General features: G+C 38.3%; 1 protein-coding gene across 1 annotated transcript; it reads right to left on the reverse strand.

Annotated features, from left to right (window-relative positions):
* Positions 1-3,443: 3,443 nt before the first annotated feature.
* LOC136784000 (uncharacterized) lies at positions 3,444-8,466 on the reverse strand. Its single transcript, XM_066744455.1, has 8 exons — positions 8,297-8,466; positions 7,662-7,971; positions 7,497-7,598; positions 7,323-7,418; positions 6,961-7,250; positions 5,569-6,148; positions 4,846-5,175; positions 3,444-4,555 (listed from the first exon to the last, which is right to left on the reverse strand). The coding sequence occupies exons 2-8, from the start codon at positions 7,960-7,962 to the stop codon at positions 3,444-3,446; spliced, it is 2,811 nt and encodes a 936-aa protein (XP_066600552.1). The 5' UTR covers positions 7,963-7,971; positions 8,297-8,466.
* Between the last annotated feature and the right edge of the window lie 2,966 nt (positions 8,467-11,432).

Genomic DNA, 11,432 nt, shown 5'->3' on the forward strand with positions numbered 1-11,432 from the left:
CCCTGGCCCCAAGTGAGTTACCCTGGTCCCATATAAGTACTCCCTGACCCCAAGTGAGTTACCATATCACCTTTATATGTACTCTCTGACCGCATGTGCGTTACCCTAGTACCATAGTAGTACTCCCTGACCCCAAGTGAGTTATACTAGCCCCTTTATATGTACTCTCTGACCGCATGTGCGTTACCCTAGTCCCATAGTAGTACTCCCTGACCCCAAGTGAGTTATACTAGCCCCTTTATATGAACTCTCTGACCCAAGTGAGTTACAATATCACCTTTATAAGTACTCCCTGACCCCAAGTGAATTATCCTAGCCCCTTTATATGTACTCTCTGACCTCAAGTGAGTTACCCTAGTCCCATAGAAGTACTCCCTGACCCCAAGTGAGTTACCATATCACCTTTATAAATACTCCCTGACCCCAAGTGAGTTATCCTAGCCCCTTTATACGTACCCTCTGACCTCAAGTGAGTTACCCTAGTCGTATAGAAGTACTCCCTGACCCCAAGTGAGTTACCATATCACCTTTATAAATACTCCCTGACCCCAAGTGAGTTATCCTAGCCTCTTTATATGACCTCCCAGACCCGAAGTGAGTTACCCTAGTCCCATATAAGTTCTCTCTGACCCCAAGTGAGTTACCCTAGCCCCTTTATAAGTACTCCCTGACCACAAGTGAGTTACCCTAGCCCCTTTATAGTACTCTCTGACCGCAAGTGAGTTACCCTAGTCCCATAGTAGTATTCCCTGACCCCAAGTGAGTTATCCTAGCCCCTTTATATGTACTCTCTGACTGCAAGTGAGTTACCCTAGTCCAATGTAAGTACTCCCTGACCCCAAGTGAGTTAACCTAGTCCCATAGAAATACTCCCAGACCCCAAGTGTGTTACCCTAGTCACATAGAAGTACTCCCTGACCCCAAGTGAGTTACCCTAACCCCTATATAAGTACTCCCTGACCCCAAGTGAGTTATCCTAGCCGCTTTATATGTACTCTCTGACCGCAAGTGAGTAACCCTATTCCCATATAAGTACTCCCTGACCCCAAGTGAGTTACCCTAGCCACTTTATAAGTACACCCTGGCCCCAAGTGAGTTATCCTAGCCCCTTTACATGTACTCCCAGACCCCAAGTGAGTTATCCTAGCCCCTAAATAAGTACTCCCTGATCCCAAGTGTGATACCCTAGTCTCATATAAGTACTCCCTGACCCCAAGTGAGTTACCCTAGTCCCATAGAAGTACTTCCTGACCCCAAGTGAGTTACCGTAGCCCCTTTATGAGTACTCCTTGACCCCAAGTGAGTTACCATAGCCCCTTTATAAGTACACCCTGGCCCCAAGTGAGTTATCCTAGCCCCTTTATATGTACTCCCAGACTCCAAGTGAGTTACCCTATTCCCATAGAAGTACTTCCTGACCCCAAGTGAGTTACCGTAGCCCCTTTATAAGTACTCCGTGACCCCAAGTGAGTTATCCTAGCCCCTTTATATATACTCTCTGACCGCAAGTGAGTTATTCTAACCCCTTTATAAGTACTCCCTGACCCCATGTGAGTTATCCTAGCCCCTTTATATGTACTCTCTGTCCGCAAGTGAGTTACCCTAGTCCCGCAGTAGTACTCCCTGACCCCAAGTGAGTTATCCTAGCCCCTTTATATGTACTCTCTGACTGCAAGTGAGTTACCCTAGTCCAATATAAGTACGCCGTGACCCAAAGTGAGTTACCATAGCCCCTTTATAAGTACTCCCTGACACCAAGTGAGTTACCATAGCCCCTTTATAAGTACTCCCTGACCCCAGGTGAGTTACCCTAGAACCTTTATATGCACTCTCTGACCGCAAGTGACTTATCCTAGCCCCTTCATATGTACTCCCAGACTCCAAGTGAGTTACCCTAGCCGCTTTATATGTACTCCCATGCCCCAAGTGAGTTACCCTAGCCGCTTTATATGTACTCCCATGCCCCAAGTGAGTTACCCTAGTCCCATAGAAGTACTTCCTGACCCCAAGTGAGTTACCATAGCCCCTTTATATGTACTCCCTGACCCCAAGTGAGTTACCCTAGCCCCTTTATAAGTACACCCTGGCCCCATGTGAGTTACCCTGGTCCCATATAAGTACTCCCTGACCCCAAGCGAGTTACCCTAGACCCACAAAAGTACTCCCTGACCCCAAGGGAGTTACCATATCACCTTTATAAGTACTCCCTGATCCTAAGTGAGGTATCCTAGCCCACTATATTTACTCTCTGACCGCAAGTAAATTACCCTAGACCCATAGTAGTACTCCCTGACCCCAAGTGAGTTACCATATCCCCTTTATAAGTACTCCCTGACCCCAAGTGAGTTATCCTAGCCCCATTATATGTACTCTCTGACAGCAAGTGAATTACCCTAGTCCCATAGTAGTACTCACTGACCCCAGGTGAGTTACCCTAGCCCCTATATATGTACTCTCTGACCGCAAGTGAGTTATCCTAGACCCTTTGCATGTACTCCCAGACCCCCAGTGAGTTACCCTAGTCCCTTATAAGTATTCCCTGACCCCAAGTGAGTTACCCTAGCCTCTTTATAAGTACACCCTGGTCCCAAGTGAGTTACCCTGGTCCCATATAAGTACTCCCAGAAACGAAGTGAGTTAGCCTAGTCCAATATAAGTACTCCATGACTCAAAGAGAGTTACCATAGGCCCTTTATAAGTACTCCCTGACCGCAAGTGAGTTACCCTTGTCCCATATAAGTACTCTCTGACCCCAAGTGAGGTACCGTAGCCCCTTTATAAGTACTCCCTGACACCAAGTGAGTTACCCTAGCCCCTTTATATGTACTCTCTGACCTCAAGTGAGTTATCCTAGCCCCTTTATATGTACTCCCAGACCCCAAGTGAGTTACCCTAGTCTCTTATAACTACTCCCTGACCCCAAGCGAGTTACCCTAGCCCCTTTATAAGTACACCCTGGCACCAAGTGAGTTACCCTGGTCCCATATAAGTACTCCCAGAAACCAAGTGAGTTAGCCTAGTCCAATATAAGTACTCCATGACCCAAAGAGAGTTACCCTAGGCCCTTTATAAGTACTCCCTGACCGCAAGTGAGTTACCCTAGCCCCTTTATATGTACTCTCTGACCTCAAGTGAGTTATCCTAGCCCCTTTATATGTACTCCCAGACCCCAAGTGAGTTACCCTAGTCTCTTATACAGGGGCCGGAAACTCCCCTCCTGTAAAATTTTATTCATATTACTATCAGCAATTACTAGCGCCACCTACAAAAGAGAAGAATGAAGTGAACGAACTGGAACGAACTAGGCATATGTATATACACACACACACACATATATATATATATATTTATATATATATATATATATCTATAAAATAAGAGCTTAATATTTTAAATTTAATAATTACTGAAGGTAAAATAATGAAAACTGTTAAATAATATTTTTATTCTATTTTTATTGTCTCCACATCCTTTTTTTTTCTTTTTATTGTTTTCAAATATTTTTCTTTCGCCATCTTCATAATAATATCATTTTTCGTATTATTAATTTTTCCATGCAATATCGCATTAACATCTCCACACCACTTATTAATAAAGGATATTACCGATAAATCAAGCAATTTATCAATAATAATGCTTCTATGTTTTTCGCAGTGAATACATGAAAAATCTAAATGTACATGCAGAATTGTTTCTAAATACATAATTATATTTTTTATGTAACAAGTATATTGAATATTTTTTGATAGAATATCATTAATCTGACCATATATTACTATTAATGACTTATCGGTGGAAGTCAACATACTTAGACACGTATCACAGTCTTTGACATAATTTAAATTGCTAATTATTTGTATAATTTTACTAAAGCCGCTTCCTATTTCTGAAGAATAATTATTAATGGACATTTCATTTTGGAAAAACAAATCTGATTCTACTTTTATATCAATGAAATCAGTCTCAGCCTCTGTATTTGTAATTTGTGCTATTTCTCTCATCGAAGTATTTGTAATTAATGATTTCAATGAAAACAATAAATCTCCATTGCACATATCTTCGCAATTTCCAAATGTCTTTCTGGATGTTAAATTATTAATTAACAGAGCCTTAAAGGACATTTCAAATTGAGCACAAGTGGGATTTATATTTCGGTGGCCAAATGATCTGATTTGTCCAAAAAAGTTTTCCAAAGGATCTTGATTTATGTAACGCGGTGTAAATGATTTAAATCCTTTCTCTTTTAAGAGCTTCCATAAAGTTATAAAACTTTTGATGGTGATGCTCCAATTTTTTAAACAAGGAGTGACATTAATTGGTGACAAGTCCCCTTTATTGCAAAAGCGCATATTGCATAATTGTTTACTAGCTCTCTTCCAAAAGCTAATATGCTGACTCCTTGATGAAACCACACATCTTAAGGGTGAGTTTCTGTCCAATGTCGTGTGTCCATTAACTGAATCGAATAGGTCGTTGAAGAAAAAGATTGCATTGGAAGTATCCTTTCCTTCCTTCTTTGGTATAGCAACTGGTCCAAACTTTGTATCAATGGTTCCTAAAAAAGATATATGTTTTAATAATTGTGTTAACATTCTTTCAGGTCAATGAGGATATAGCATAATTCGTAAGTTTATCTTTATCTCTTCATAACTGCCAGTTCATTGAATTTTTGATAGTATGAAAAATTGTGAAGCAAATTTTTGCTATTAATTTCAAATCTAAAAGTTAGATGGAAAGTTTGTAAGGATTGATAAATGATTAATTCAATGCTTCTTCTAATTGATAGTTAAGAATTTAATTGATATATTTTCCTAGCGTTTATAGCTAAAATGATTTACATATTACCTGTAATTCTAGTATGATGAAGTATAAAATTGCCCATAGTTTTGCTTAAAGTTTGAACGGCGTGCTTCACGCGCATCTTGTTAATTTTCTTCTTTTCTATATGCTCTTTCGTTATTTTTGGCATTAATCTGTGTATGCAATTATCTGCATCTATATTATATGCTAAATGAATTATATCCCATTTCGCTATTTCTCTGGTGTTACTGCTGTCTTTCATTTTATAATTTAGCTCCAGATGTTTTGTTAGCAAATTATTTCTCACGCTTTTTATCAAGTGAGGTGGGTCATAAAAGGGAATTATTTTCTTCCCTTCAATCATGATATTTCCATCTATAAGTATAGAAAACGTTCATGTTTAGTTTATACAACAATTATATGCAATAGAGGTCTATAAATTTGTTGAGTCATCCGATGACTAAGGGCGCGTTCCACTAAAGGCCCACAATACTCATAATATATAATACGTGTCACATGAGTTATTACATTATTAGCGTTTTGGGCTTTAAGTGGAACGCATCCTAAGAACTTCTGAGTTAAAGATTTGAAATCCTTAAGGCTATACCTAGCAGGTCGAGAAAAAGTCCAGATTATGGTAGTATAGTTTCTGTTACATGAACTATACTATTTTAATCTGGACTATTTCAATCCGACCTGTTATGTGTTTAAGCTTACAACATTATACATAGGCACCAATGTTAATGAAAGTTTATAATTGATACAAACCATATTTTCCATCAGTCATATGAAGTAATATAGTTTTCGTTTTTAATTTATTAATGGCCGCTATATTTGTATTTGCTTGATCACACAGGAAACCGACTATGTTTAGTCCACAATTTATAATGCTCTTCGTGACAGTCTCGATACATTCTACTAAGGTATCACTTTTGGTCATATTGTCACAAAAGTAATAACATACAGGCATTTTCCAACCTGAATTTATACCTCTTATCATAAATAGAAGAGCATGATCGGCTAAAACTGCTTTCTTGTAGATGCCAAAATCTTCGAAGCCTACAATTTCATTTCGCATTTTATCGAAATCTAAATGACGACTAAGTTGTATTTCGTCCCACATTAAAATACAGAATTTTTCACTTGTCTGCATATTTTTGGCTTGCTCTTTTATATGATTATTTATTAGTTTAATAGGACCTGGATGAATTTTAACATTTTGAAGCAAAGTTCTCAATGTTCGTGTACTGGGTAAATGAAATATTTGCCGTAAGAAAATATAAGCTTTTGTTGACTGCTTCCACAAAGATAAAGCCAAAATTTTTTCATCCAATGAAAACCTCATGCCCTGAAAAGTATTTATAAGGTAAATGAAGTAATTTAAGCTTCATTTTGAAAGAAATTTATTAATTAATGATATGAATTAAACAGGGTAAATCTTTAATAGCGTTATATTCAAACGTATTATTTCACTATACCCCTCGACTACTTAAAATACATTATCATATTAATAAATTTTGAAACATTATTTTTAATGGTTTTTATTAGGTTTGTTCATTTTAGCTAAACTTTTTATAGTTTCTACACTTTCCGTATTTCTTTCTTTACTCATTGATTAAACTAACACCATAAAAAATGCAAAAAGTGTAGTGATTTTCTGCTAAAATGAACAGACTTATTATTTAATTAGTTTTTTTATTCATTATAAATGGCATTTTTTTCTCATTTAATCCTAACAACTGCAATCAGTACTTATATGAAATACAATAATTTTGTTATAGTCAATTAACATGAAATCTTGTAAAAATCTCCTACACATTGCTTGAGATAGATAATGTACATGAGAAAAATGTATTATTTATAAGCATATTAAAATAAATATTATATACAATATTATATATACACATTGACATTAAAAAATTGATTTTTGTAATTAAAGTTCTACAAGAATAGCCATCTTACATAATAATCGTATAAAATATACTTGTATTATAATAAACTAATTATATTATTAAATATCATTTCAAAGTTGTCGATTTATATTTAAGATAGGTATTAATTAAAACTTTTAAAAGCTTCCTTCCAATTATTCATACTTTTATTTATATCTAAACCTAATGTTTTACTTCTAGCTATTGTATAGAATAATGATTTCCAAACCTTTGGTGAATATGATGATTTCCTTAATTGCATGTTCATAAAGTTTCTCTGCATTGGTGTTAAGGAATCTAATAACTTTTCTATTGACCAGCTTTTAGAAAATTTTTTATATTCCTTCAAACGTTCTTTAGTAATTTTATATTTACTTGTTGCGGCCATTTGCTGTCTTTTAAATTTCATAGCAATCAAGTATAATCTCTTCTCTCGAGCACTTAATTTACTTTGATTTATTCGGTTTCCTAAGAGATAAGTGCGTTTCTTTTTAGGGATTATTACCTGTTCGTTGGAAACTGAAATGAAGATAATTATGTTAGTTGTATGTTGTTGTTTACTATTTATTATTTTATTTTTTATTTACTTACTAGAATTAGGCAAATTAACATGTCCTAGTTCTTCAGCATCTTCATTTTCCCTGCACTGCGAAGAAGACTGAGGTACTCCTATTTCAATTTCATTATCTAAATTTTAAGAAATATCATTTATATGTAAGCTTCCATGAAAATACTTCTAGGTTACCATTTGATATTTTTACTCACCAAAATGAAGCACATGAAGATTGCGTAATTCTGCATCACCATCTATCTCCATTACATCTGTAGTAGATGCAAGTAATCCACTGTCAACTTCATTTGATAAAACTACATAAAGTATAAATATTAATATATAATTTCATTTTTTCTTCCTTAAAAGCAAATTGTTACCTGGCATTTCTCCAGTTTCATTATCAGATCCAGAGTATTCCACAATATCAGATAAAATTTCTAATGAAGGAATGGTATCTGGTTTCAGTCTTCGATACCTGTATGACGAATCATAGTCATCATTTTTGAAATGTTTGTAGCATACTACACTCTTTTTCAGCTCATCGTCTGTTAGATGTGCTATCTTCGAAGACATCACACTTTTCTTCCACTTTTCAAACATTCTTTCCTTTTTGGGAAAGTGATGTGTGGGAACAGTTGATGAAGAGGAACATCCCAAAACACAACAATTTTTCCCCATTTTACACTGCTATAAAACATGTACAAAAATTACGTTTAAAAGTGATAATTTTCATTTAATATTCAACATTAACATTATTTTAAAATGTAGAAAGTGCTATATAAATTCTTAAGTAGACTAATTTGAAGCTTTCTAACAGCATTTGAATCTAATTTCAACAAAATAATATTCCAAAATCATTCAAAGTACTTATGGAACAAATTCTGTATTAAGTGGTTGCTTTAGGGAAATATAATAAATATAAAAATTAAGAAGGCGCTAAAACGGATGCATATAAAGTTACGTCTATTCCATCAAATTTCAAATTTACCAAGTAGTAACAATGCTAGCTTACATGAATAATGAAATTTTTGTCCAATTCTTAACGTCTTCTGCGATTTTTGCCGAAATCAACAAAATCAATTTACAAAAAATTTAATTGTCAATAACTGCTAAAGCCAAAAACAACACGTCCGACTAAAGAATAACCTAAAAGAGTAGGTGGTGAATATGAAGGAAAGCGCAGGAAAGTGCATGAATTATCAGGTTTAATAGAACAAGGACAACTGACAAGGACACTGTAGATACTTCCAAAATTGAACACTCGTGCCGCTGTAGTAGCTGCTTGTCGCGCCATCTCGAAATGTTTCTAATAAGAAGAACTCGCAATTTTATCGTGAGCAAAAATCTTAAGAGTTTCCGACCCCTGCTCTTATAACTACTCCCAGACCCCAAGTGAGGTACCGTAGCCCCTTTATAAGTACTCCCTGACCCCAGGTGAGTTACCCTAAAACCTTTATATGCACTCTCTGACCGCAAGTGACTTATCCTAGCCCCTTCATATGTACTCCCAGACTCCAAGTGAGTTACCCTAGCCGCTTTATATGTACACCCATGCCCCAAGTGAGTTACCCTAGCCGCTTTATATGTACTCCCATGCCCCAAGTGAGTTACCCTAGTCCCATAGAAGTACTTCCTGACCCCAAGTGTATTACCCTAGTCTCATATAAGTACTCCCTGACCCAAAGTGAGTTACCATAGCCCCTTTATAAGTACTCCCTGACCCCAAGTGAGTTATCCTAGCCCCTTTATATGTACTCTCTGACTGCAAGTGAGTTATCCTATCCCCTTTATATGTACTCTCTGACCGCAAGTGAGTTACCTTATTCCAATATAAGTACTCCCTGACCCCAAGTGAGTTACACTAGTCCCATATAAGTACTCCCTGACCCTAAAGAGTTACCCTAGTCACATATAAGTACTCCCTGACCGCAAGTGAGTTACCCTAGCCCCTTTATAAGTACTCCCTGACCACAAGTGAGTTACCCTAGTCCCTTATAAGTACTCCCTGACCCCTAGTGAGTTACCCTAGTCCCATATAGGTATTCCCTGACCCCAAGTGAGTTACCTTAGTCCCATATAGGTACTTCCTTACCCTAATTGAGTTACCCTAGCCCTTTTATAATTACTCCCTGACCCCAAGTGAGTTTCCCTAGTGCCATATAAGTACTCCCTGACCCAATGTGAGTTTCTCTAGTAATATATAAGTTCTCCCTGACCCCAAGTGAGTTACTCTAGTCCCATATAAGTACTCCCTGACCCCAAGTGAGTTACCCTAGTGCCAAATAAGTACTCCCTGAACCCAAGTGAGTTACCCTAGTACAATATAAGTACTCCCTGACCCCAAGTGAGTTACCCTAGTCCCATATAAGTACTTCCTGATCCCAAGTGAGTTATCCTATCCCCTTTATATGTACTCTCTGACCGCAAGTGAGTTATCCTAGCCGCTTTATATGTACTCCCAGACCCCAAGTGAGTTACCCTAGTCCCTTATTAGTACTCCCTGACCCCAAGAGAGTTACCCTAGACCTTTAATAAGTACACCCTGGCCCCAAGTGAGTTACCCTGGTCCCATATAAGTACTCCCTGACCCCAAGTGAGTTACCATATCACCTTTATATGTACACTCTGACCGCATGTGCGTTACCCTAGTACCATAGTAGTACTCCCTGACCCCAAGTGAGTTATACTAGCCCCTTTATATGTACTCTCTGACAGCATGTGCGTTACCCTAGTCCCATAGTAGTACTCCCTGACCCCAAGTGAGTTATACTAGCCCCTTTATATGAACTCTCTGACCCAAGTGAGTTACAATATCACCTTTATAAGTACTCCCTGACCCCAAGTGAATTATCCTAGCCCCTTTATATGTACTCTCTGACCTCAAGTGAGTTACACTAGTCCCATAGAAGTACTCCCTGACCCCAAGTGAGTTACCATATCACCTTTATAAATACTCCCTGACCCCAAGTGAGTTATCCTAGCCTCTTTATATGACCTCCCAAACCCGAAGTGAGTTACCCTAGTCCCATATAAGTTCTCTCTGACCCCAAGTGAGTTACCCTAGCCCCTTTATAAGTACTCCCTGACCCCAAGTGAGTTACCCTAGCCCCTTTATAGTACTCTCTGACCGCAAGTGAGTTACCCTAGTCCCATAGTAGTATTCCCTGACCCCAAGTGAGTTATCCTAGCCCCTTTATATGTACTCTCTGACTGCAAGTGAGTTACCCTAGTCCAATGTAAGTACTCCCTGACCCCAAGTGAGTTACCCTAGTCCCATAGAAATACTCCCAGACCCCAAGTGTGTTACCCTAGTCACATAGAAGTACTCCCTGACCCCAAGTGAGTTACCCTAACCCCTATATAAGTACTCCCTGACCCCAAGTGAGTTATCCTAGCCCCTTTATATGTACTCTCTGACCGTAAGTGAGTAACCCTATTCCCATATAAGTACTCCCTGACCCCAAGTGAGTTACCCTAGCCACTTTATAAGTACACCCTGGCCCCAAGTGAGTTATCCTAGCCCCTTTACATGTACTCCCAGACCCCAAGTGAGTTATCCTAGCCCCTAAATAAGTACTCCCTGATCCCAAGTGTGATACCCTAGTCTCATATAAGTACTCCCTGACCCCAAGTGAGTTACCCTAGTCCCATAGAAGTACTTCCTGACCCCAAGTGAGTTACCGTAGCCCCTTTATGAGTACTCCTTGACCCCAAGTGAGTTACCATAGCCCCTTTATAAGTACACCCTGGCCCCAAGTGAGTTATCCTAGCCCCTTTATATGTACTCCCAGACTCCAAGTGAGTTACCCTATTCCCATAGAAGTACTTCCTGACCCCAAGTGAGTTACCGTAGCCCCTTTATAAGTACTCCGTGACCCCAAGTGAGTTATCCTAGCCCCTTTATATATACTCTCTGACCGCAAGTGAGTTATTCTAACCCCTTTATAAGTACTCCCTGACCCCATGTGAGTTATCCTAGCCCCTTTATATGTACTCTCTGTCCGCAAGTGAGTTACCCTAGTCCCGCAGTAGTACTCCCTGACCCCAAGTGAGTTATCCTAGCCCCTTTATATGTACTCTCTGACTGCAAGTGAGTTACCCTAGTCCAATATAAGTACGCCGTGACCCAAAGTGAGTTACTATAGCCC

Source organism: Prorops nasuta, unplaced genomic scaffold (assembly GCF_024137725.1).
Source record: "Prorops nasuta isolate Cenicafe-Biocafe unplaced genomic scaffold, Cenicafe_Pnas_1.2 PNAS00039, whole genome shotgun sequence".
NCBI classification, from domain to species: Eukaryota; Metazoa; Arthropoda; class Insecta; order Hymenoptera; family Bethylidae; genus Prorops; species Prorops nasuta.